The sequence below is a fragment of the Tenrec ecaudatus genome, chromosome 3 (assembly GCF_050624435.1).
Source record: "Tenrec ecaudatus isolate mTenEca1 chromosome 3, mTenEca1.hap1, whole genome shotgun sequence".
Lineage (NCBI taxonomy): Eukaryota > Metazoa > Chordata > Mammalia > Afrosoricida > Tenrecidae > Tenrec > Tenrec ecaudatus.
In genome coordinates this window covers 6,248,136-6,272,350 of record NC_134532.1, presented here as the reverse complement: position 1 = coordinate 6,272,350, position 24,215 = coordinate 6,248,136, and the positions used below count along the sequence as shown (strand labels likewise).

Sequence of the window (24,215 nt, the reverse complement as noted above, 5' to 3'; positions counted from 1 at the left end):
AAGAGCTGATACCAAGGGCTCAAATAGAAAGTAAATGTTTAGAAAATAATGATAGCAACATATGTACAAATATGCTTTACACAATTTTTGTATTGATGGTTATAAGAGCTGTAAGAGCCCCTAATAAAATAATCTTTAAAAAAGAAAGAGGAAGAAGAAAGCATTTAAGAATTTGGCTTTATCTCAGGGAAGCATTACATGTAATAACATGAAGGGCATGAAATTACAATTACCTAGACAAGTGCCAAATGTTTCGAAATGTGATACATTTGTGATAGACTTAAAAGAAAACTCATCAAAGTATCATGTGTCACTGAACTTTTCAGGATTGACTGAGGAGGAAGTTGCTACTGATAATCATACAGGGAACCCAAGGCTCTAAATATTTATAGGAGGGGGGGTTGCCGCCGGGGCTCCTTTTAGAGCCATAAGCTCCATAAATACAGCAACCTCTGTAAACGAAGCATATCCCATATTTGAACAACCACTGTAAGTGGCATATTATCAAAATAGCCTTATCTCTCTTAAAACGAGAGAGAAAAACTAGAAAGACATAAAATGCTGACCCAGTGTCAACCAAGTAATTCAGTAAATAAAACCTAGAAGCTAAAAGGTTTTCGGCAGTGAGCATTACTCTTTTCACTTAATAAAATTAGTTATCAAAGCAATTTCATCATTCACACACATAAGCTCAATGCCATCAAGTTGATTCGGACTCATGACATTATACTGGGTTTCCAAGACTGCAAGTCTTCACAGGCACACTGCCTCCGCTTTCTCCTACACACTAGCTGGTGGGTGTGAACCATCAGCAGTCCAACACCTAACACACAGCACCATCAGGGCTCCTTAGTTTCATAATAATAATTTAATATTATTAAAATTATTTAAGACATTTTGTCTCACAACTGGCTATTTAGAATGAATTATATGTCAAAATGAGAAGAAACTTTGAAGCAAATGATAAGCTTGCTTTCTATATATACTATTAACCACTTTCCAGGCTAAATGATAAAATCGTGCTAAGTGTGAAGAAAAACCATGAACTAATTATATTATAAATGATAAATCCAAATTACACTCGAATCAAACCACAATGTTTTAGAGAAATATATATGGATCAATAATGGCAACTTTTAGCATAGCACCAATAGAGACAACTCATTAAACCAATCTCAGCACTATTCCTAAGGCAACATTCCCAAAGAATATAAACAACTGGGCTAGAGCAAATGCCACCAGGTGCAACATGCAGGAATGACCTCAACACAGGGTTAGGTTGTCATCTAGACTGAAACACCACTCCATCCTTCAGCTCCTTGTGACTGATCCTATAAGCACTTGACTTCAGCCAAAGGCAAAGAGCAAGTCGTGTCATCCTTTGTAATGAGATGCAGAGTCCCATGTGTTCGTGAAGTAAGTCTGAGCTACAAACTCTCTGTCTGGAGTGGCAGTGTGTTGAACATCAGGTCCCCATTCCAGAAGTTACAGCAAGCTGTTACTGGACTAGCTGCCGATAGCTGTGGCCACAGAAGACGATCACAGGCTCCTTTCGCTGTTCTGGGGCCTCAGTCATTTCATTTAATTCGTACAATTGAGACCCTGAGCTGTAATGGTCAGGAAGTCATGGAGCACTGTTTTAAATCACGCTCACTATGACATTATTTATAAAATAAAAACTCTCAAAAAATCAATCCCTTATCACTATTAACTAAAGTATAAGACATTCAAATATCTCATCAGGAAGCAGGCATGATAAGTTTATGAAGACTTTTAGTTTACCAAGAATTTCTAATATTGTGAGGAACTAAGATACAAAATTATATACAAAGTGCACACTTTATGTGAAATCCACATACACGTACAGAAAATCAGAAGGAAGACGCAAGTGCATTTTTAAAATATTATCTTGAACAGAGGACTTGACTCACTCACCGCCATGAGGATTTTAGGGGACTTTTTCCCCCCTTTTCTTTTCACATTGAGAATTTATGTAGCAATCCTAAGTTTACGGGTATCTGGATGGTGACGCTAACCTACTCTAGTGGTAATCAAGATGGTGAATGAACACACAGGGGTCAAGGTCTGGTAATTTACTTCAGAAAAATCAGTCACTGAAAACCCTAAACATGCCCCTACCCCAAGAAGAAATTCTTTCAAAAGACGGCATTGAATCTGCAGCTCCGGGAGAAGGACATATCTGATCAGAACACACGAGTGCTGGTGAAGCGGTGAGGATGAGAGAGTGGAGCACATCCTGGCCCACCAGGCAGTGAAGGCGATGACCCCAATTACAGCAGCCAGCTCACAGGAGGACCACATGGCTAGGCCCACTATGAGACAATGGCAGCCCTCACTGACCCATAACCCTAAGGGAACAACACCTGAGACACAGTGTGGGAATTGCACCCAATCTGATGCCACAAAGCTGAGGCAAAACACTAAGGGGGTGCAACAGAACAGCAAGGGAATGGAGCAACAAGGCCCCCAGGGAATACTGAAGATAGACGTTGGGGCCAGGGCGTGGTGCCCCAACACACTGGACTGGAAAACACTCCTAAAGGCCAACAAACCATCCTTGAACTAACTATAAGCTTTTCTTTCTTTTTTTTTTTTTTTATAATTTTAACAATTTATTGGGACTCATACAATTCTTTTCACAGTTCATATATATACATACATCAATTGTATAAAGCACATCTGTACAGTTTTTGCCCTAATCATTTTTTTCTCTTTTCTTCTTTTACATTTTATTAGGGACTCATACAACTCTTACCACAATCCATACATATACATACATCAATTGTATAAAGCACATCCATACATTCCCTGCCCCAATCATTCTCAAGGCATTTGCTCTCCACTTAAGCCCCTTGCATCAGGTCAAGCTTTTCTTTCTTGCAGTGTTTTGTTGTCATTGGTTTGTGGTTGTTGTTTTGTTTCATATTGTTGCTTGGTTTTGCTCTATCTTGTTTTTGTGCATGTTATTATCTCCGCAGGTCTGTCTAAGTAAGATAGACTGGATGAACAATCTGGAGGAGAAAACAATGAGACTAACAGTTCAGGGGGGGGGAAGGGGGCATAGGAGGTGGGGAGAAAAGAAGTTGTGTTAATAAACCCAGGGACAAGGGAACAATAAGTGATCCAAATTGGTGGTGAGGAGGGTATGGGAGATCTGGTAGGGCATGATCAAGCGTAATGTAACCAAGAGGAATTGCTAAAACCCTGGTGGGACAGGAGGAAAGTCAAGGGAAATAGAGGAAAGACCTGGGAGGCAAAGGGCATGTATAGAGGTCTAGATAAAGACTTGGATATATGCAAATATATTTATATGAAGATGGGGATATAGATCTATGTGCATATGTTTATAGGTTTAGTATTAAGGTAGCAGAAGGACATTGGGCCTCCACTCAAGAACTCCCTCAATGCAAGAATACTTTCTTCTATTAAATTGGCATTCTATGATGCTCATTTTTCCGACACAACCACTGAAGAAAAAGCAGGTGAATAAGCAAATGTGGTGAAGAAAGCTGATGGTGCCTGGCTATCAAAAAATATAGCATCTGGGGCCTTAAAGGTGTGAAGATAAACAAGTGGCCATCTAGCTCAGAAGCAAGAAAGTCCACATTGAAGAAGCACACCAACCTGTGTGATCACAAGGTGCTGAAGGGATCAGTTATCAGGCATCACCAGAACAAAAAAATCTTACCACGGTGAATGAGGGGAGGAGTATGGAGTGGAGACCCAAAGTCCATTTGTAGGCCACTGGAGATCCCCCCTTGCAGAGGGGTCTCGAGGAAGACACGAGCCAGACAGGGTGTGATGTAGCAACGATGAAAATTACAACTTTCCTCTAGTTCCTAAATGCTTCCTCTCCCCTCCTATCATGATCTAAATTCAACCTTGTAAGTCTGGCTAGACCAGAGGATGTACACTGGTACAGATAGGAACCAGAAACACAGGGAATCCAGGGTGGATGATCCCTTCAGGACCATTGGTGTGAGTGGTGATACTTGGAAAGTAGAGGGAGGGTGGGTTGGAAAGGGGGAACCGATTATAAGGATTTACATGTGACCTCCTCCCTGGGGGATGAACAATAGAAAGGTGGGTGAAGGGAGATGTCGGACAGGGCAAGATATGATGAAATAATAATTTTAAATTATCAAGGGTTCATGAGGGAGGGGTTAGTGAGAAGGGAGGGGAAAAAAATGAGGACCTGATGCCAGGGGCTTAAGTGAAAAGCAAATGTTTTGAGAATGATGAGGGCAATGAATGTACAAATGTGCTTTACACAACTGATATATGTATGGATTGTGATAAGAGTTGTATGAGTCCCTAATAAAATGATTTAAAAAATAATTTTGAAAGAAGAAAACCCTAAACAGTACATTTCAATTCTTGATATGCATGGCAGCTCGTTGGCAACTGGTTTGGATTTTATAAGGGAATTCTAGGAGGTCTAGCATACTGTACTGTCATTTTCTTCATTCATAAGATGGAGATACTGATAGTACTTACCTCAAAGAAGGTACTGTATAGTTAAATGATTTATTATGTTTAAAGCATGTAGGTGCCACCTGGCAAACAGAAAGTACTATAAATCTTACCTACTACTAGTGTTCTTAATACTACAAATATTATTTCTAGTACTACTATTACTAAGGTTAGTCCTATCACCATTAAAAGGTGCCTTCATGACACAGTAAGTTAAGCAATACACTACTAATTCCACAGGAGAAGCCTAAGGCTGCTTTGGTAAAGATTGACAGCCTTGGAAACCCTAAGGCAGGGGTCCTCAAACTTTTTAAACAGGGGGCCAGTTCACTGTCCCTCAAACCCGTTGGAAGGCCGGACTTTTAACTATAGTTAAAAAACTATGAACAAATTCCTATGCACACTGCATATATCTTATTTTGAAGTTAAAAAAAAAACAAATGGGGCAAAACCACCCGGTGGACCAGATAAATGTCCTCGGTGGGCTGCATGTGGTCTGCGGGCCGTAGTTTGAGGTCGCCTGCCCTAAGGAGTAGATCTACTCTGTCCTATTGAGTCGGGACCAGCCAATGGCCTTGGGCTTAGTTTCAGCATTACTTTTGCTTTGCCTATTGCTACTGTAAAAGTGACAGTGATAAAGAAAAAGTATTCTTTTCTCATAGGGTTATTTCCCAAAGAGAATAATGCCTGCCAATATGATGTAGGGAATGAGAAGGGCAAAGAGGCAAGGGAATTACACAAGAGGTTATTTTAATTAGAAGCAATGTTTCTCTGTCACTTTTACCACCTAAAGCATAATTGTCCCCTTCTATGACCATACCCAAGCTAATCTTCTCCACAGTGTAAAATGACCTCTCCCTGTCCTGCGGACTCTGTTTTAAATAAAAACTTGCTCATATCTTTAAAGTATATTCTGAACATTTATGTCATTGGCGTTCTCAGAAATCATTTACCAAGAATATATTCAAGTATTTTTAATAGAGTTAGGTAAAGACTGGGCAAGGTCCAGATCTCCCCCAGGACCAAGAGGGACTCATGGGGGCCAGAAAACAGACCTAGACCTATGTACGGGTTTATTTCTTTTTCTCTTTTCTTCTTTTTCTCTCTCCTTTTCTTTTTCCAACTGTAGGTTTTCTTATTGTTCAGACTAGGACATGGATGGCTTGCCTAATTATATGAGACGGAGAAGGCAATGGGGCCAATGGCTCCGGAAGGTTGCGGGGGAGAAAGATGTAGGGAGAAGGGTGTGGTGAGCAGAAGGCATCACAGACAGGGGACCGGTCAAGAAATGGAAACCAACTTCTAGGAGCGGGTAAAGCAACAGCATGCCAGCGGAGAGGAAGCACTAACAGGTGGAAGAAGGGGGAAGTGATGGCGGGTCAGGAGGAGGCAAAAGGAAACAGAAGTAAGCTCCAGGAAGGAAAGGTATAGATAGGGAGATTACCAGAGGTGTGTGCTTATGTAAATACATTAATCCATAAAATAGAGGTACTGACCTATGTACATAAGGTAATAATACACTGAGGCTGCAGATGGGCCTTGGGCCTCGGCTCATACTTTTCCTCAATACAAGAGCACTTTGTTCTAACAAATTAGCATTCTGTGATGCTCGCCCCCACACACATGATCACTGAAGACAAAATGGGTGCATAAGCAGATGTGCTGCTTGGCTATTAAAATATATAGTGCCTGGGGTCTTAAAGGCTTGAAGTTAAGCAAGTGGCCATCCCGCAGAGAATCAACAAGCCCACATGAAAGAAGCACACAAGCCAGTGTGATTTTGAGATGTCATCGAGAATGTGCAATGGGCCCCAGAATATTCACAACAAACAATAAACAAACAAAAATGCAATGGTTTGGAGTGGAGACCCAAAGCCCATCTGCGGATAATAGAACATCCACCCACACACAGAGAGGTTGCAGGGAAGGGATGAGTCAATCAGGGTGCAGTAGAACACTAGTGGATCACAATATACCTCTGGTCCCTTGAGGTCTCCTCACCCCCCTCTATGATGTCCCCCATGCCACCTTCCACTCTGGACTATACGGGAGCAGGTACGTATAGACAAGAGATAAAACTCATAACACATGGAATCCAGGAACAGCATTGGGAATAGAGATACCGAAAGTGTAGGGGGAAAATGGGGAGGGGTGGGGAGGAAGGGGGTCACCAATCGCAATGAATGGCACATCACCACCACCCCCATCCAGGGAGAAGAACACCAGACACCATTTGAAAATAATTAGCAATCTATAGTCTATCAAGGGGTCATGAGGGTTTTATTTGGGGGGGGGTGGGGGCAGAGGAGAAAGAGGAACTGATCCCAAGGGCTCAATGGAAAGTAAATGTCTAGAAAAGAATGATGAAATATATGTATTAATATGTCAGATACAATTGCTGCATGGACTGTAACCGAGTTGTAAGAGTCCCTAATAAAATGATCTAAAAAAAAAAAACGGGGCAACGACTCCATTACCTTAAGATATATATTGATTTAATAAAGTTAAATAAAATACCTGACATTTGAAAACCTTTAGTCTTTAGTCAAGTAAAATAAAAATATTTCACTGTGAAAAATACGCAGTTAAGGGGAAAAATAACCGCTGGAACTGTCAGCTGCTAACAGCTGTGATGAGCCTGCACACAGGCAAAGGTAACCAAAAACAAGAACACAGTTACCCTCCAGTGGATTCTGACTCATGGTGCGCTTAAGTGGCAAACCACAATGGATGACATTTTTCCTTCCAAGATGCTTCCAGGTAGACGCGACCTCCAACTTTTTGGTTAGCAACCAAAGGTCTTAACCAGTGAATCACCAAGGAAGTCTTGAACATAGGCAGTAATCTTCTACACTGCGGAGATTAGCTTGGGTGTGGTCAGAGGAGGGCTTTGGGTGACAGAATGGTAGTAGAAGTGACAGAGAAACATTGCTTCCAATTAAGAATAACCTCTTGTGCAATTCCTTTGCCTCTTTGTCCTTCTAATTCTCTAAATCAGCTATAAATCAATTTTGCCAAACTGAATGGAATAAAAAGGTCTGCATCAGACCCACACTGAGCCTATCTGAAAAATCAAAGTGGAAAAACATAGGCACTGTGCACGCTAGTCAAATTGCATAAATATTGAGGGCAAAAAGTCATAATTCCAGAGTCATCCATATATAAGCCAAAATAAGAAAGAGAGAGAGAGTGAGAGAGAGAGAGAGAGAGAGAGAGAGAGAGAGTGAGTGAGAGAGAGAGATGAATCCACCCAGAGATGGACAAGAGAGACATCGTATAATCCAGAGACAGCAAAGTCAATGGCAGTACCTTCCCACTTCCAGTCCCATGTGGTCTTGTGCTTACATGCTTATGAGACTGCCTGTTACAGTCTTCGAGTTGTACATAAATCTTCCTTTTACGTAGAACATCTTGGGGCAGATTTTATACACTCGGAACAAATGTGCATTAAACACACCTGACAGTAAACACACCTGACTTATGTTCATGTAACAAACATAAGTCACCAGCATGTTTTTCATCTTAGCCCTTTGATAAAGAGATTAGATCAGTGTTTAAAATGCCAAACTGTCTTATTAAAAGATTAGTGTTCTCCCTTGCTTTTTGTCAGTTGAAGAAATAAGGAAATAACTCTAAAAAAAACCCAAAAACTCCCACACTTATCAACAATCTATTGCAGAATTGGTTTTACAATACCTGCTTCTTGGAAGAAACATGGATTCCTTAATAAATACAGAGCCAGAGAGAAGGATATACCAGCAGGTCCCAATATCATCAGGACTAAAAAAAAAAAAGAAGAAAAGATAATACCATTAAATGAGTGTTCAAAACAAATATAAAAACATATAAAGCACAAAATATATATAGCACAAAGTATTTTTATAGTCGTGAGGAAAAATATCATAAAACATTTTAATTACTTAACTTAGAATCATTTTTAATGTTTTCTCTGAAATAAGCAAAAGCCCCCTTTCAGTATATTTAAATTATTTTAAAGATTCCTTAGAGTTCCTACCATTCTCAAAGTTTAATTATTGAACTTTTTAAACAAGAAATACTTTTCTTTGCTTCATGAATAAAAACTATAAAGAGAGCAAATAATGAAAAGTATCTTTCTCAACCCATTTCTATCTACTAAGTTCCCATTATTTCTCACCCACATGTTGAGTACTTTTTCAGAATTTTTTAATAGAATGTGTACTTCTATTTTCTTGGACTTACACAATAATCCTCTTTTTAAATCTTTCTTTTGTCCATCATTACCATGTACACACACAACAATGCAAATCAGAATTAACAATAAAAAATATACTTTAACAAGAATAATTGACAGGAGGAGGGAACGATGATATAGGAATCAGGGATCTTCTATTTATGGAAACATGACAAAGGTTATGGGTGATGGTTGCACATTACATCATTCAGTCACACACCTGAAAAAAAACATAAATTGGCAGAAGCTCTGCTATATATTTTACAACAATTTTTAATAATACTTTACAAACTTATCAACTAAGGTCAAGGAATCATCTCAGATCCATTCACCTAGAAATTTTAATGATTTAATTTAATTTTAATGATTCTCAGGAAATCTTACATGATTAAATGTAAAGTTATATAGTTTTTTTATTTTTTAAATCATTTTATTGGGGGCTCGTACAACTCATCACAATCCATACACACATCCATTGTCTCAAGCACCTTTGTACATATGTTGTCATCATTTTCAAAGCACTTTCTTTCTTGAGCCCTTGGTATCAGTTTCTCATTTCTTCCCATCTCTCCCCCTCCATCCCTCCCTCAAGAACCCTTGATAATTTACAAATTATCACCATTTTTTCATGTCTTGCAGTCTCAGATGTCTCCCCTCCCCGCCTTTTCTGTTCTCCATTCCCCTGGGAGGGGGTTATAAAGGTCATTGTGATTGGTTCCCCTTTTCTACCCCCACCTTCCCCTTACCCTCCTGATAGGGCTACTCTCAATATTGGTCCCAAGGAGTTTATCTGGCCTATGTTCCCTGTGTTTCCAGCTCTTATCTGTGCCCAGCTATCAAAAGATATAGTCTGAGGTCAGTCTTAAAGGCTTGAAGATAAACATCTAGCTGAGAAACAACAAAGCCCACATGAAAGAGGCACATCAAGCCATGTGATTAGGAGGTGCCCATGGGATCAGGTACCAGGCATCAAAGACCCCAAGCAAAAACACATAATGTGAATGGGGGAGTGGCAGTGCAGAGTGGAGGCACCAAGCCAATCTATAAGCAATTGTACATCCCCTACAGAAGGGTCATGGGGAGAAGATGGGTCAGTCAGGGTGCAGTGTAGCATTGTTGCTTCCTCCCATCCAATATCATGACCCGAATTTTTCCTTACAAATCTGGCTAGACCAGAGCATGTACATGTGTACAGAATTATTTTAAGCATCCCAAGTCCCATTCCATTGAATAGGTGTAACTAGCTTGACTTAAGTAGCCCCCTACTGGTGATAACTCAGGGTTTTTTTTTTTTCAATCATGAGCAATTATTTAAATTAAAAACAAAATAACAAATCTACAATAAATTGCTTTGTACACACAAACTTAAATATGAAGATTAAACCTCAGGAACGCAACTGATCCATCCAAAGGGTGCAAACATTGTTAACAGTGAAAACCCAAACCAGGCTCACTGCCGTCAAGTTGATTCCAACACAAAGTGACGCTGTATGACAGAGGAGAGCTGCTCCATAGGATTTCTCACACTACACATCTTTACAGGAGCACACAGCCTCGTCGTTCTCCTGGGCAGCACCTGCTTAACCGACTGTGCCACGAGAGCACCCTCTGGTAGTGGTCAAGATGCCAACTTGTCCTCCACAGTTTGCTTCCCTCGAGCCTCACTAATATAGTATGGAGGGGCGGGGGGTGTAATGGCTGTGGAGCTAGAATGCATAAAGGAGGAACAGCGCAGAAAGCACAGAATGTTGCTCAGCCTTCTTGAATGGGCAACCCGTCTCTCTATCAATGGCTCCCCGCACACCGGTGAGGCACAATGGCCCGCTCTGCAAGCTTCCACACTCCTCTGAGTGCACTAGCCCCCAGCCAAAGTCTGCCTCTTCCTCATTAGCGCAATTCCATAACCTTATAAGGATAAGTGTCATAACAAGGAAGCAAGCGCGGTAACAACTGATTGGCTTATGCGCCCTATATACACTGTGTGAAATAGACCTGCTCCACCAGAGCCTGGTCTCAGAGTCTGTGACTCTGTCTCCCTCACTCCCCTGCGGACGAACCTGCTCCCACGGAGTATGTCCTTTTTATTTAACAAAATTTTTACAAATTTTTATGAAGTTATACAGTGCTGCTATAACAGAAATACCCCAAACACATGGTGTGACCGAAGAGTATTTTCTCACAGTCTAAGAGGCTACAGGTCTAAGTTGAGGTTGCTGGCTCGATGGGAAGGCCTCCTCTATCCATTTTCGAAGGAAATCACTGTCTCTCTGAACTTCAGCACTTACTAGTTCTCAACCTGTGGGTCGCGACCCCCTTGGGGGTTGAACGATCCTTATACAAGGATTTCCCGATTCATAACAGTAGAAAAACTAGTTATAAAGTTAGGAATAAAAATAACCTTATGGTTGGGGTCACCACAGCATGAACTGTACGTAGGGTCGTGGCATTAGGAAGGTTGAGAACCACTGGACTAGATGATCTTCATGTGAGCTGGTATCTCTCTAGAGATTGAGTCAAGATATACACCCTCCTAATGCTGTCTCATTAGCACAACCACATGTATAACTCAAAAATTCACTGCCACTGAGTCAATGATGACTCATGGCGGTTGTAGGTTTCAGAGGCTGTAAATCTTATTGGGAATAAAAAGCTTCATCTTTCTCCCGTGGAGAAGCTGGTAGTTTTGAATTGCTGGCCTGGTTAGCATCCCATGTCACAACGCACTGTACCACCAGGTCTCCTTAACCATAATCATAAAAATTAGGGTTTTCTGCACACATTTTTGAGGAATTTAAATCAATCTATAATAAGGCTGTTTCAGGCACTTAGGCTGGTGACACACACACAAGCATACACAAACTAGAGTTACATAGTATTCTGTTAGGGCAATACACATCATTAACAATATAATATAATAAGCATATACTAAGTCATAAGAAGGTGGTCACTGCTATGGGTCAAAAACAGTGGAGAATAAGGAAAATTGGGAGGCAGGGACTACAACTTTCAATGGGATGAAGCCAAGCCTCCCTGAGAATATCTGAGCAAAAATGATGGAAGCGTTAACCCCTTGGATTCCTAAAAGAGCATTACTCTTGGCAAGGGGAGGGAGTTAAAGCCACATGGTTGGCACTACAAAGAGGCTAGTGAGTAAGGGATTAATTAGTAGCAGGGGACTGAACAACACCACACTACATTAGAGAGATTTGTATCAACCCTTAATATTTTTTGCTAGTCCACTTGGTGAAAATGATCTCCATTTAATTTTAGTTTGCATTCTATTACCACTATAAAATCTTTTCTTATACTTCATGAGCTATTTATCCTGCCCCTCTGTGAAATCAGGTCATCACCTGCAGGGCAGGGAATTATTTAATGTGGGTCTTCTGGACAAAGTCTTTAATTCCCACCAAATGACCTTTTCCTACACGGTAATAAATAAGGCAGGAAAAGATATTGATATCATTTACCTGTGACTGTGAACCAGATTCCCAGCAGTGTCATCTTGCTGTGTATAAAAATGAGCCCTCTACATACAGATTCTGGTGGTTTGAAGCAATAGCAATTAGTTGAGAAGAATTATTAAGAGGCAGAAGGGCGAGCGTGATGGTGGGGCAGGAGGAAGGTCAAAGGACACAGGAAAGTTCTAGGAAGCAAAGCTATGAATACAGGTGAACATAGGTGTGCACTTATGTAAATCTATTAATTCATAAAAATAGAGGTATTAGCCTATGTACATATATTTATATAGCAATACATTGAAGAAGTGGACAGACTTTTGGCCCTCTCTCAATGCAAGAACACTTTGTTCTAACAACCTGGCAAATGTGGTGAAGAAAGCTGATGGTGCCTGGCTATCAAGAGATATAGCATCTGGGGTCTTAGGTAAATAAGCAGCCATCTAGCAGAGAAGCAACAAGCCCACATGGAAGAAGCACTCTAGCCTATGCAATCATGAAGTGTCAACAGAACGAGGTAACAGGCACCAGAAGACCCCCGCCTTCCCCGCCTCCCGACAAAATAAAACCAAACACATTGTTGATAATGAGGGGGTTAGGGGCAGAGACCCAAAACCCATCTGTAGACCATAGGACATCCCCTCACAGAAGAGTCATAAGGCAGGGATGAGTCAACCAGGGCACAGTAGAGCACAGATGAAACACACACTATTCCTCTAGTTCTTTGAGGCTTCCTTAGCCCTCACTATCATATCCCCAATCCTGTCTTTCAGTTCTGTCTAGATAGGCGCATACACAGTGATACAGATTAGAGCTCACAATGCGGGCAAAATCCAGGACAGATAAACCCTTCAGGAACAGAAACGGGAGTGGTGATACAAGGATACAAGGTTGGTTAAAAAGAAGGTGGGGACAGACAGGGAGGAAGGGGGAACTGATAGCAAGGATAGATGCATACCTTCCCCTGCCCTTAGGTGAAGGAACATAGTGGCTGTTGTAAGATACGAAGACAATAATAATTTATAATTTATCAAGGGGTCACGATGGGGGGTGGGGGCAAAAGAGGAGCTGCTACCAAGGACTCAATAGAAAGTGAATGTTGGGAGGGAGGGGGGAAAAAATGAGGACCTGATGCAAAGGGCTTACGTGGAAAGCAAATGCTTTGAAAATGATGAGGGCAAAGAATGTAAAGATGTGTTTTACACAATTGATGTATGTATGGATTGTGATCAGTTGTATGAGTTCCTAATAAAATGTTTTTTTAAAAAAAAGAGAGTGAATGTTTAGAATATGCTGATGGCAACATATGTACAAATATGCTTGATACAATTGATGTGTGGAATGATATAAAAGCTGTAAGAGCCCCCAATAAAATGATTTTAATTAATAAATAAATAAGAACATGAGACCTCTGAGAATCAGCGGAGAGATCTCATTACCATCAAAAGACAGGAGTGAAGCTCATCCTTTAGACCCTGGGCAGTGAACCTACAGGATCCACTAAGTTGACTGGTATGCCATCAGGAGTAGCAGTAGAACAGAGTAACGGACTTCCCAATCCACAGCGCAAGATGAGTGCTTCTGAGCAAGAAGCTGGCTTGTGGTGTGGGAGGACTCTGGGCACGTAATTGGGTAAGTTGGAGTTACAGACCCATGCAAGTTGTGCTGAGTGCCTTCAAGCTGTGGCATACTGGGATGGGATGACCCTGGGCACTTAGTTCAGGGAGCTGATGCCTTTGGATAGAGGCTTCCAGAAGAGTGGGATGCCCCTTCAGTCACTTATTAGCACACCTAAAACTTTGCTACATGTCCTGGTAAACCACTGTGGGGGGCATTTCTCAGTGGAATTACAATTCCTTAATGATCTTTTCATCATGAATTTTGCCTGTGAGTTTCTGTGTAGCCATCGTAAAATATATTAGAAACTAGAGAGAGAAAACAAAGAACACTTATTCAGGCTGTAAAAACCTAAACCCAATTTACCATTTACTGCATTCTAGAGGTCTTTGAAAACAAGAGCTGCAAAAAAAGCTACTTATTTTTTGCCTTTGTCGGAGTTCTTTTGATTTTATAATGTCAGTTTTACTAGATGTACCAGTTAGGATACAGCCGCAGCTACTAACACAAAACAGTGTAACTACTGCTGTCTAGTCCTGTTAAAGCAGTGTTTCTAAAGTGGGTGATATTGCTCCCGGGGGGGCTTGGGAAAATGAATCCAGCAGGGACAGTATCTACACTGTATCCTAGATTACAGGCTATCGTACAAAATTTCTTAACTGCGAGGGGTCACTGAGTAATTTTTTTTTAAGGGATGGAAGCCCAGTAAGTTTGGGAACCTATGCTGCCCAGCAAGGGCGGATAACAGCTGGCCCACAGCACATATGGCCCACAAAATAATCAACACCACAGAAACCCCACAAGCCTCACCAAAGAGAGGCTGTTCCAGTCACCACACGGGGTGAGTAAATTCCAGGTTTGACCAGGATGGCCTACAACTGTTATAAACTCCAAATGGCCACTGGCAGAAACATGGCTCCCCATGCCTGCTCTACAGCAAATGAGAAAGGAGGGACCCAAGACTCGGAGAGGGAGCCAGACTACAGAACTGTGTCCATGAAGCGTGCCTGGGCGCTTCTTTCCTTGAAATCAGAACTAGATTATGGCTGGCTACCACTACTCAACAGTCTGATGATAGTCAAACAGATAGATCTGGATGGAGAGAGAGAGAGGACAATGTGGGACAAACTGCAAGGTCTCAACTAAACTAGACTCACTGGACACTGACACTGGAGAAATCACTATCATTGTACTGAGATGCTCTTTTATCTTAAACCGAAACTATCCCCTAAGTTACTTCTTAAAAGCAAGCTAGCTCAAAAAGTAAAAATGTTGGGCAGTGTGTGTGTGGGGGGGGCAGCGATAGTGAGATGGGAGGATACGTAAATGAATCAGAATGGAAATGACAGCTCTGACAACATGGAGAATGAAGTCAATGTCACTGGACAGGACATGCAGACATTAATGATTGGGACTACACTATTCAGCACGCAGGCAGTACTAGTAGTGTACACCAACGACTTCCCTTTCATGATCTGGAAATACTCTCTTTTTCGCAGTATAAAACCAAGGGGTTTTACATAAAGCACTTGCACATGTGTAAAATATTTAAATGAAAAGAAGCTATGCAAACAGGACATAATTAACAGTAGCAGCAATTATCTCTATACTTTAGGACAGGCAAATGGAATCTGAGATCTCCCTCACAAACTAACAGTGAGCTTTGCTAACAGCTTAATAATAATAACAATAATAATAATTTCATTTTACCCAGTGGTTTTCAAACTTTTAAGTTGAAAGGAAAAAACCCATCTGGGATTTAAATTTATAAAAAGCATGTCCCAGGCTTTATCTGTGTTGCCCACCCCATCCCCCACCCAAGCAATTGACAAGTATATGGGAGACCAAATTGCCTTTTAAACAAATATCTTAGTTGATTTTTATACTTTGAAAAACCTAACTTTTTCAAGCTTGAAGTCAAATAGAACTATTCCTGTAACTGGTTTTATGTGACTTATTAGCTGGTACAATTAAAATTTTTTTCCAAATAATTATTTTCTATTCTAAGTTCATGAGCTAATAAGCCCCTTCAATGGCTACTGAAAACTTGAACCCTGGCAATGCATTTTTGAGGAGGTGCCTTGGTAACATAGTGGATTATTTCTTGGGCTGGCAATGTCATTTTTGAGGGTTTTCAGATTTAAGCATTTTCAAACAACATGCCTTACACTACTGGTAATAAATAAACTCAAATCTCACTACCATCAAGTTGTTTCCAACTCATATAGACCTTATAAGGCAGAGCAGAAATGCTCGTTTGAATTTCCAAGGCTGTGAATCTTTTCGGTAGAAGAATGCCTCATCTTCTGGAGAGGAGCAGCTCTTAGGTTCAAACTGCTGACCATGCGGTTAGCAGCCCCACACATAATCCACTACGCCACCAGGGCCACTTCCAGTAACAGACTGAAAAGACATACATGGAGATTATTAAAGAGGTACACATAGCAAAATGCTACAGTACTTTCGTAAGTCTCTCTGATCAGCCAAAAATAGACACAAAATGCATACAATTTTCAGCTCACACTAAGAAGTACAATGATGCAAGTAGTTTGATGCCAAGTATGACCTCATCCTACAATGGACAAAATGAAAGCCACAGAAGTCTAACGCATAACAAGGCAGTCTGAGAGGCTCCTGCTTCAACGATCCATCCACAGAGGGGAGGGAAAAAAAAAATCACAGAGCCAAACAAAGCAAAGCAAGCAACCACAACAATACAAACTCAAAAAACCACAGACCAAAAATGGAGTGATTGTTTCATCTTCCTGTATCAACAGACAGAAACCTCTGAAATGATCAAAATGTATGATTGTTCTTGTCCGTACTCCAAATCTCAGCTGGAGTGTCAGATTGAGACTTGGAATAAGGGGCAAGAGGAACGCGTAATTTCGTTTTGTGCTTCCCATCTCATTTTCCACTATGCCCCAACACAGACACACCCAGGCTACTCCCAGCCTGTCCTAACTGCCCTTCAAAAAGCTTGCCTCTCTCCATCGTCTACGTCACATCCTTCCTTAAAAGGATGGCTCAAATACTACTCTTCTCACCTGCTGTTTTCCAAATCAGAATTCCGATTTACCTCATTTAACTCTGGAGCCCTGGTGGTGTAGTGGTTATGAGTTTGGCTGCTAACTGCAACATCAACAGTTCAAACCCACCGGCTACCCCATGGGAGAAAGATGGGAATTCACATATTCCTGTAAAGAGTTACAGTCCTGGACACTCACAGGGGCAGTTCTACCCAGTCTTAGAGATTCGCTATGAGTCAGCTCCTCACTGCTTTGTTTTGTTTTTCCCTTTAATGATTTTTCTTTAAAAAAAATCATTTAATTGGGTGTTCCTACAACTCTTATCACAATCCATACATACACCTTCAATGATTTCTTATCTGCCTGAGGTATCTCACTTCTGTGAAGACAGAAACTAGGAGTGTGCCTAGTCAAAACTGGACATGTATTTCGGTTATTGGTGTTGAATCAGAAAATTAATCACAGACATATTACTTTGACTTCTAAGGTTTTCTTTATCCACAGAAAACAAATATAAATCATAAAAATGCCTACCTGACACTCATCGATAGGAATGAAATCTGTTACGTACTACTAGAAAAGGAGAGTCTACCTCCTAAATGGCAGCAGTTCCTTGGTTTTTTGGGTGGTGATGGGTCAAATTAATTGTAATCAAGCCCCAGACGGTCTGGTGTCCTGATGGTGCAGCTGCTAGCCAAAGGTCAGCAGTTTCAACCCGCTTGCCGCCTTGCAGGGCAGAGGTGTGGTACTCTGCTTCTGCAAAAAACGTGACAGCCTTGGAAGCCCTTTGGGGCCTTTCTGCTGTGTCCCAAAGGGTGGCGATGAGTCAAGATCTGCTTGATAGTAACAGTTTTAGGTCTGATGGAAACTGGCATCAGCAGATTGCAGTAAAGACAGGGTTCACTCCACCCTGTTAAGATTGCCTACTCCTCTCTTTTATTTAGTCCATTTTTAAAAGCTAGTATTAATTAACACAACACAACTCGAAAATTCAAACATATTAAAAAGAGTTGTACAATCATCATCACAATCAACTTTAGAACATGTTCTTTCTGTCTTCTATCCATTGGCATTGTGGTCATTTTGTGTGTGTGCTGGGGGGGGCATGTTTAATTATAACTTATCAGTTTGGAGTCATTATTATAGTTGTGACTTATTAAAAATATTTAAAATAAAGATTAGCAGTGGTTGATTTTATATATTCCATCCTCTTCTCTTCATAAATGCCACTTCTTTGAGCAATCTGCTTTTTCTGGAATCAAAATAGCTTCCACAGATGTATATAGAATAACCGCTCAGAATAAAACTTACATTAAAATTTTGGTGAGTTTTTATTGTTTTTAACATGAGCTGTTCAGGTAAATGAGATCCTGACTGGCTTTTGCGTATAGTCCAGGGTTTCTTAGCCAGACAAAATCCAGCACCTGAAGAAAGAAATAGATGGTGCCATAGAAAAAAGACAAGGTTGTAGGGCCTAACCTCTTCCATATTAACCTCTTCCATGGCTTCCTGAAACTAAATGCTCCAAGATTCCAGTTCCTCAACTACAAAATGTGGACATCAATGCCTTTTCACAAAGCTACTCTGATATACGGAAAGGGTGCAGAGCGCAACACTAGTTCTATCTCCTTTCCTCCCCTACAAGCATCTGTGCCCTTTACTGTCTGCTCCCGAAGGTGTCCTGTGCAACAAACTTCACCCCATTCAGGGATACCACACTCTTTTTCTACCAATGTCTCAAGGCCCTTGAACAAACTTTCTTTTCCGCTCCTTGGAAATGTAGGCCACTTATTCTACTGCCACTGAATCTATACTGACTCAAAACAACTCTACTGAACAGAAGGGAATTGCCCCTTGTGGGTGCCTGAGACTATAAATCTTTGTGGGAGTAGAAAGCCTCATCTGTTTACCATGGAGTAGCTGGTGGTTTCAAACTGCTGACCTTGCACATAACACACGATGCCAGGAGGACTCATCTCATAAATGTAGGTGGTCCCTGTTATAGCAGCATTATCTCATAACTCAGGTAACAGCATACCTACAGTATTGAGAGTTAGGAACTAAAACCCACTGCCAACACCAAAGCACCTAATAATAAATCACAGATCAATAAATGAACTAGTACTAAAGTTTTATTAAAAACAAAGTAGATAACTAAATTATTCTACTTCCCCTCAGGGTGCAATCCATTCTCTAAGAAGGAAAGAAAAAAGGAAGAAGGAAACTGACATTTACTGAGCAGAAAGTCTTGCAGACATAGACTAGACCAGGGGTGTCAAACTCAACTAAAACTCGGGCCATTTCATGCAACAGGAAAAATTCACGCAGGCCACATCACATTTACAAATTTATATTTTGAAGTGAGGATTCAGGAACATGGATTTAATATATTTATAAAACTAAAATTTTTCTTTTTATCCCAAACTTGCCGGTGCTTTCCTCCTACTAGTTTTCACTTACCTCTTATGTTGTGACCAGAAAATATAACAAAGTAACTGATAAAAAACACAAAATGTTGGATAGCTAACAAGCGTGATGCACATTCGTAATGGCTTCCCTCTAAAAACGTTAGATATGATTCATAACAACACAGCCCAGAGTGCTCTTTGTAACCTTTTCACTACTGGTATCTGTTTACATTACGTGACACTGAGAGTGGCAGACACATCGCTTCCAAACATCGCCGGAAATGAGTCGGCATGTTTGTACGCATCCACAGGCCCTCAGGAAAGGCATTGGGCAATGTATACTCGTTCTCAGTAGTTAAAGGGTTAACAACGAAATTGTGTACACGATATTGCCTCTATCTCCCCAAACACTATTTTCTACACTTGATCTTAGCCAAAAGGCCAAAAAGCGATTATCACTATTTTCTTCATAACAATTTTTTTCCATTTTCATTTTATTACTGCGCATCGGGGGCCATAAAAAATTACCTCAGGAGCTGCATGCGGCCCACGGGCCACCAGTTTGACACCCCTGGGCTAGACAAAGATAAGAACTCAAGTGAGGTAGTTAATCAGCCAGTACCAGCAGGGAATTCCAACCCACCCTGGGTTTTCTCCCCATGCAGGCTAGTCACACCCCAGTAGGGAGTATATCTGTAGGCTGCATTCCTACCTGTACAAGAGCTGAATGGTGGTACCTTGTAGCATTGACATAAAGTGACCACAGCACAGCAGCAGGTTCCATTTGAACCCAGTGCCACATCACTCTGTCAGCACCAATGCCTCACAGATCTCACCCAGTTAACAATTGCAGCTATTGGCCAGACACTCACATCCTACCAACCTAAGGTTTGTACTACCAGATAGGGGAGGGAACTTTGTGAGATGTGACAAAGCGTTACTGTACTGATGTGTTACAGATGTTTTAGCTTAACTAGAAGTATGTATTTAATCTCTTTCGGCATAGAAAAGTGTGTCTACACACTCCACAAATAAGAATGTAGAATGTTAGATACAAACTGTTTAAGGTCAAATTTGATTTCGGAACAGAAATGACTCATAATCTGGGGACTGCTGTATTACCAAAATGTGTCCTCCAAGCACCTGCTTAACTACCATCTCCTCTGAGATTAGAGTACGGCAATCACCTACTAGGTCCACAGAGGACTGTGTGCATGCTCACATTCAGCATGAAATAAACAAGCAAACTTCACTGCCACTGAGTCAACCCCTAGTCATAGCAACTGTACGGGGCAGGGCAGGACTGCCCCGTGGGATTTCTGAGATTAGGCTCTACGGGAGCAGACAATGACTTCTTTCTCGGACTGGCGGCCGGTGGGTTCAACTAGTCAACAATCTCAGTTACCCGCACAGGCACCAGAGTATCGCAATTTTCATTTTCAGAAACTTTCTCCATTCACTTTTTAAATACCTCTACATAATTTGTAGTTGGCATTTAGATATTTTTTCAATGAATTGATACATTAGTTAACCACCAATTCAGATATGGCATTCAAGTGTCCAGAAGTCAACAACTGGCATTTCATACAAGTGACTGGAAAAATGCAAGCTTAACAAATTTCTGAGTAATTTTCTAGAGATCCACAAGGTGGTGATGTCTATACATAAAAGAGCTGTGTGTGTTCAATCTTCCATTCCCATTTGTGAAGAAGCTAATATAAGGGGATCACTTGACACTGGTAACTAGGCTGAAATGTTGCTGATGCTGGAGAGAACACAAAGCAGATAGATAGATAGATAGATAGATAGATAGATAGATAGATAGATAGATAGATAGATAGATAGATAGATAGATAGATAAACTGATTAAATCTGGAAAAATCGAATATTAGAAGGCAAGAAAGGAACCTTTAAAATATGCTACTTTATCCAGCTGTTAATCCAATAAAAACTAAAAAATGGAACTCACTCTGTCCATTTTTTTGCTTCTGGCAACCATCATGGCAAGGGGTCTATAGAGGGAGGGCTAGAAGAAAAGAGTTGTGAGCAAATTGGATTGGGAGAGGGGGCTGTTTAGGCAAAGATACTGAGTCCACATAACATCCAGCTTAAAACAAGACCCTCCTACCAATTACAAACATTAGCCTTCTAAGTCCTTTGGAGAGGAGGTAAGTAGAAACTGAAAGAATGGTACCCACAAAAAAAAGCCCAGTTAGTGATCTCCAAAATGAATCCAACCAAACATAGCATGAAGGCACCGACAGTCCGAATGTGGTCCTGAGGAGGGAGGAAGCACCTGGACAACATTTCTCATGAGCAGCATTACTGAGAGTTTTCGGGCACAGAGAAGCAAAAGGACAGTAACCACATAGTGAGTAAGAGTGCCCATGAGCCCTGGTCAAGTATCTAGAAAAATACTTTATAGAGGCCCTTCAGGAAGAGCTGGTGATACAGCTCTCACAGAAGAACTGGGTACAGCTGAGAAGCATATATAGCATCAAAAATTCCATTTTTCCAAACTTTTTTTCACAAGGGACGGTTACATCATACTAGTCAGAATATTCACCACCACCACCTCACACACACCAACTCATAGCAACCCTACAAACCCAGGTGGACGGGCCCCAGTGGGTCTCTGAGACTGCAGCTAGCAGCACAAAGCTCCACCACTGCCTGCCCTCCCCACCCCCTCTCCAATCAAGGCTCCTTACACACAGAGCACCACATCTAGGTGACTGAGTCGGGGAGGGGGGGGGGGGGTCCTTGAAAATTAAAGACAGCATTCGTATCACCTACATCTATCTATAAACCTGGTTTGTTTGTTTTTTTGAGCTAAAAAGAAGAAGAAGGATGTATAAATTACCAAGGGCACATGAGGGAGGGGGGAAAGGGGAGAGAGGGGGGGAAAAAAAGAGGACCTGATGCAAGGGGCTTAAGTGGAGAGCAAATGCCTTGAGAATGATTGGGGCAGGGAATGTATGGATGTGCTTTATACAATTGATGTATGTATATGTATGGATGGTGATAAGAGTTGTATGAGTCCCTAATAAAATGTAAAAAAAGAAAAGAGGAGAAAAAAATGATTAGGGCAAAGACTGTACAGATGTGCTTTATACAATTGATGTATGTATATGTATGAACTGTGATAAGAATTGTATGAGCCCCAATAAATTGTTAAAAAAAAAAAAGAAGAAGAAGAAGAGCAACAAAGGTGACAAAGGATAAGTGGAAACAACCAACAAGAAATTTGACAGGATCAACCACCAGTCACCCAAAATAGAAAAGCAGATGGCTCATTTTCTTTATCTACTGTCTCAGTAACATCAGTAAATCAAATAAATCAGAGACCAGAAAGTCTTCCTCAGCTTCGTCCAAAGGCTTATGACCTGTATAATGGAGATAGCACAATCTTGCTTGCTGAAGAGTACTTGAAGAACTTGTTGATGAACATCAAGAACGGTAGCTTTCAGTATGGATTACAACTCAGTGTAAATAAAACCAAACTCGTCACAACGGCATCAATAACCAACTTTACAATAAAAGGGGAAAGGACTGACACCATCAAGGATTTCACCTTGCTTGGATCCACAGTCAATGCTCTTGGAGGCAGAAGTCAAGAAATCAAACAACATATTACATTAGGCAAATTTGCTGCACAAAAAAGTTTAAGCGCAAGGATGTCACTTTGAAGAATAAGGTAAGCCAGCCAAGCCATAATATTATTGCTCACTTCACATGCATGTGAAAGTTGCACACTACACAGGGAAAAATCAAAGAAGAGTTGAATGCATTTGAATGATGGTGCTGGGGAAGAATACTGAAAACATCAGAAGGCCAAGCAAAGCTGTCCTAGAAAAAGTATAGCCAGAATGCTCTTTGGAAGGAAGGATGGCAAGACTGCATCTCCGAGACTCGGACTTATCAGGAGAGAACAGTCTGTGGAAAAGGACACCAAGTCTGGTAAAGGGGAGTCAGTGAAGACAACAGAGACTTATTCACATGGTTGGCACAATGGCTGCCAACAACGAGGCCAGGCACACTAACAATTCTGAGGACAGCGAAGGACGGAGAAGTAGTGGGTTCTGTTCGCATCGGGTTGCTATGGATTGTAACAGACTTGATGGCACCTAACAACCACAAGTTTCTCCCTCCCTAGGGCCTTCCTGGACATTCTGTGCTTCACCTCCCAAGTGTCTGCTAATCAAACCCCTTTGATTTAGGGTCTCATACTTTCTTCTGTGCACTACAATATGTGGTGGTTATCCTCAAAATGTACTTATTATCAAAAAAAATTTAACTAGAAGTTTTGCTTATTTAAAGCAAATTAGGCCTTAGTAGATACCCTGCGGATCGTTTAGGTTATAGATAGCATGCAAATCATTTGGGACATCACATTCTCCCAGCTTCTCTTCCAGAATAAACCAACTGCTAACCCAACTGTGGGAGTTACATTATCTGCTGTCAATTTGGGACTTGAAAGGATTAAGAGTGAATGGGGTGGAGTCTAGCCTGTTAATCGGGTTATAGCCAGTGAAGCCTCTATGTGGGCATGGTCTCCTGAGAATTCTGGGATTCCTGGATTTCCTCCTTGGAAGGAGGAAACTCTCTCTTGGCTAACTCACTGTGAGACATTCCCGTGGAGAAGACATATGGAGCAAGGCTGATGGAGCCAGAGATGTCACATGGAAAGCCCTGCCAGAGTTGAGATGCTTACACCATCATTGGACCTGTAAGACTTCCAACCCACTGGCCTGTGATCTTCCTGTATTTGGCATCACTGCATGTGTCCCGTGAGTCTGAAGAGGACTTTATAGATTGGTATTGGACATATGGGCTAATATCCGACTTATGGCCTTGATCTAGACTGGGCTGGGCTGGGATGTTTTCTCAATGTTTAAGTATCCTCTATATAAAACTCTCTTATACACATAAGAGTTTCTATGGATTTGTTTCTCTGGTCTACCCAGACTAACACACCAACTGAGTAGGATTCCCT

At 41.1% G+C, this 24,215-nt stretch overlaps 1 protein-coding gene across 5 annotated transcripts in view; it reads right to left on the bottom strand.

The window, feature by feature from the left end:
• The window catches only part of RAPGEF2 (Rap guanine nucleotide exchange factor 2), a 277,405-nt gene that overhangs the window by 153,527 nt on the left and 99,663 nt on the right, over positions 1-24,215 (bottom strand). For all 5 annotated transcript variants that reach the window (XM_075543647.1, XM_075543643.1, XM_075543645.1 and 2 more), the window contains exon 4: positions 8,191-8,274. In XM_075543647.1, coding sequence (XP_075399762.1) covers positions 8,191-8,274 — 84 coding nt within the window. The remainder of the gene's footprint in view (positions 1-8,190; positions 8,275-24,215) is intronic.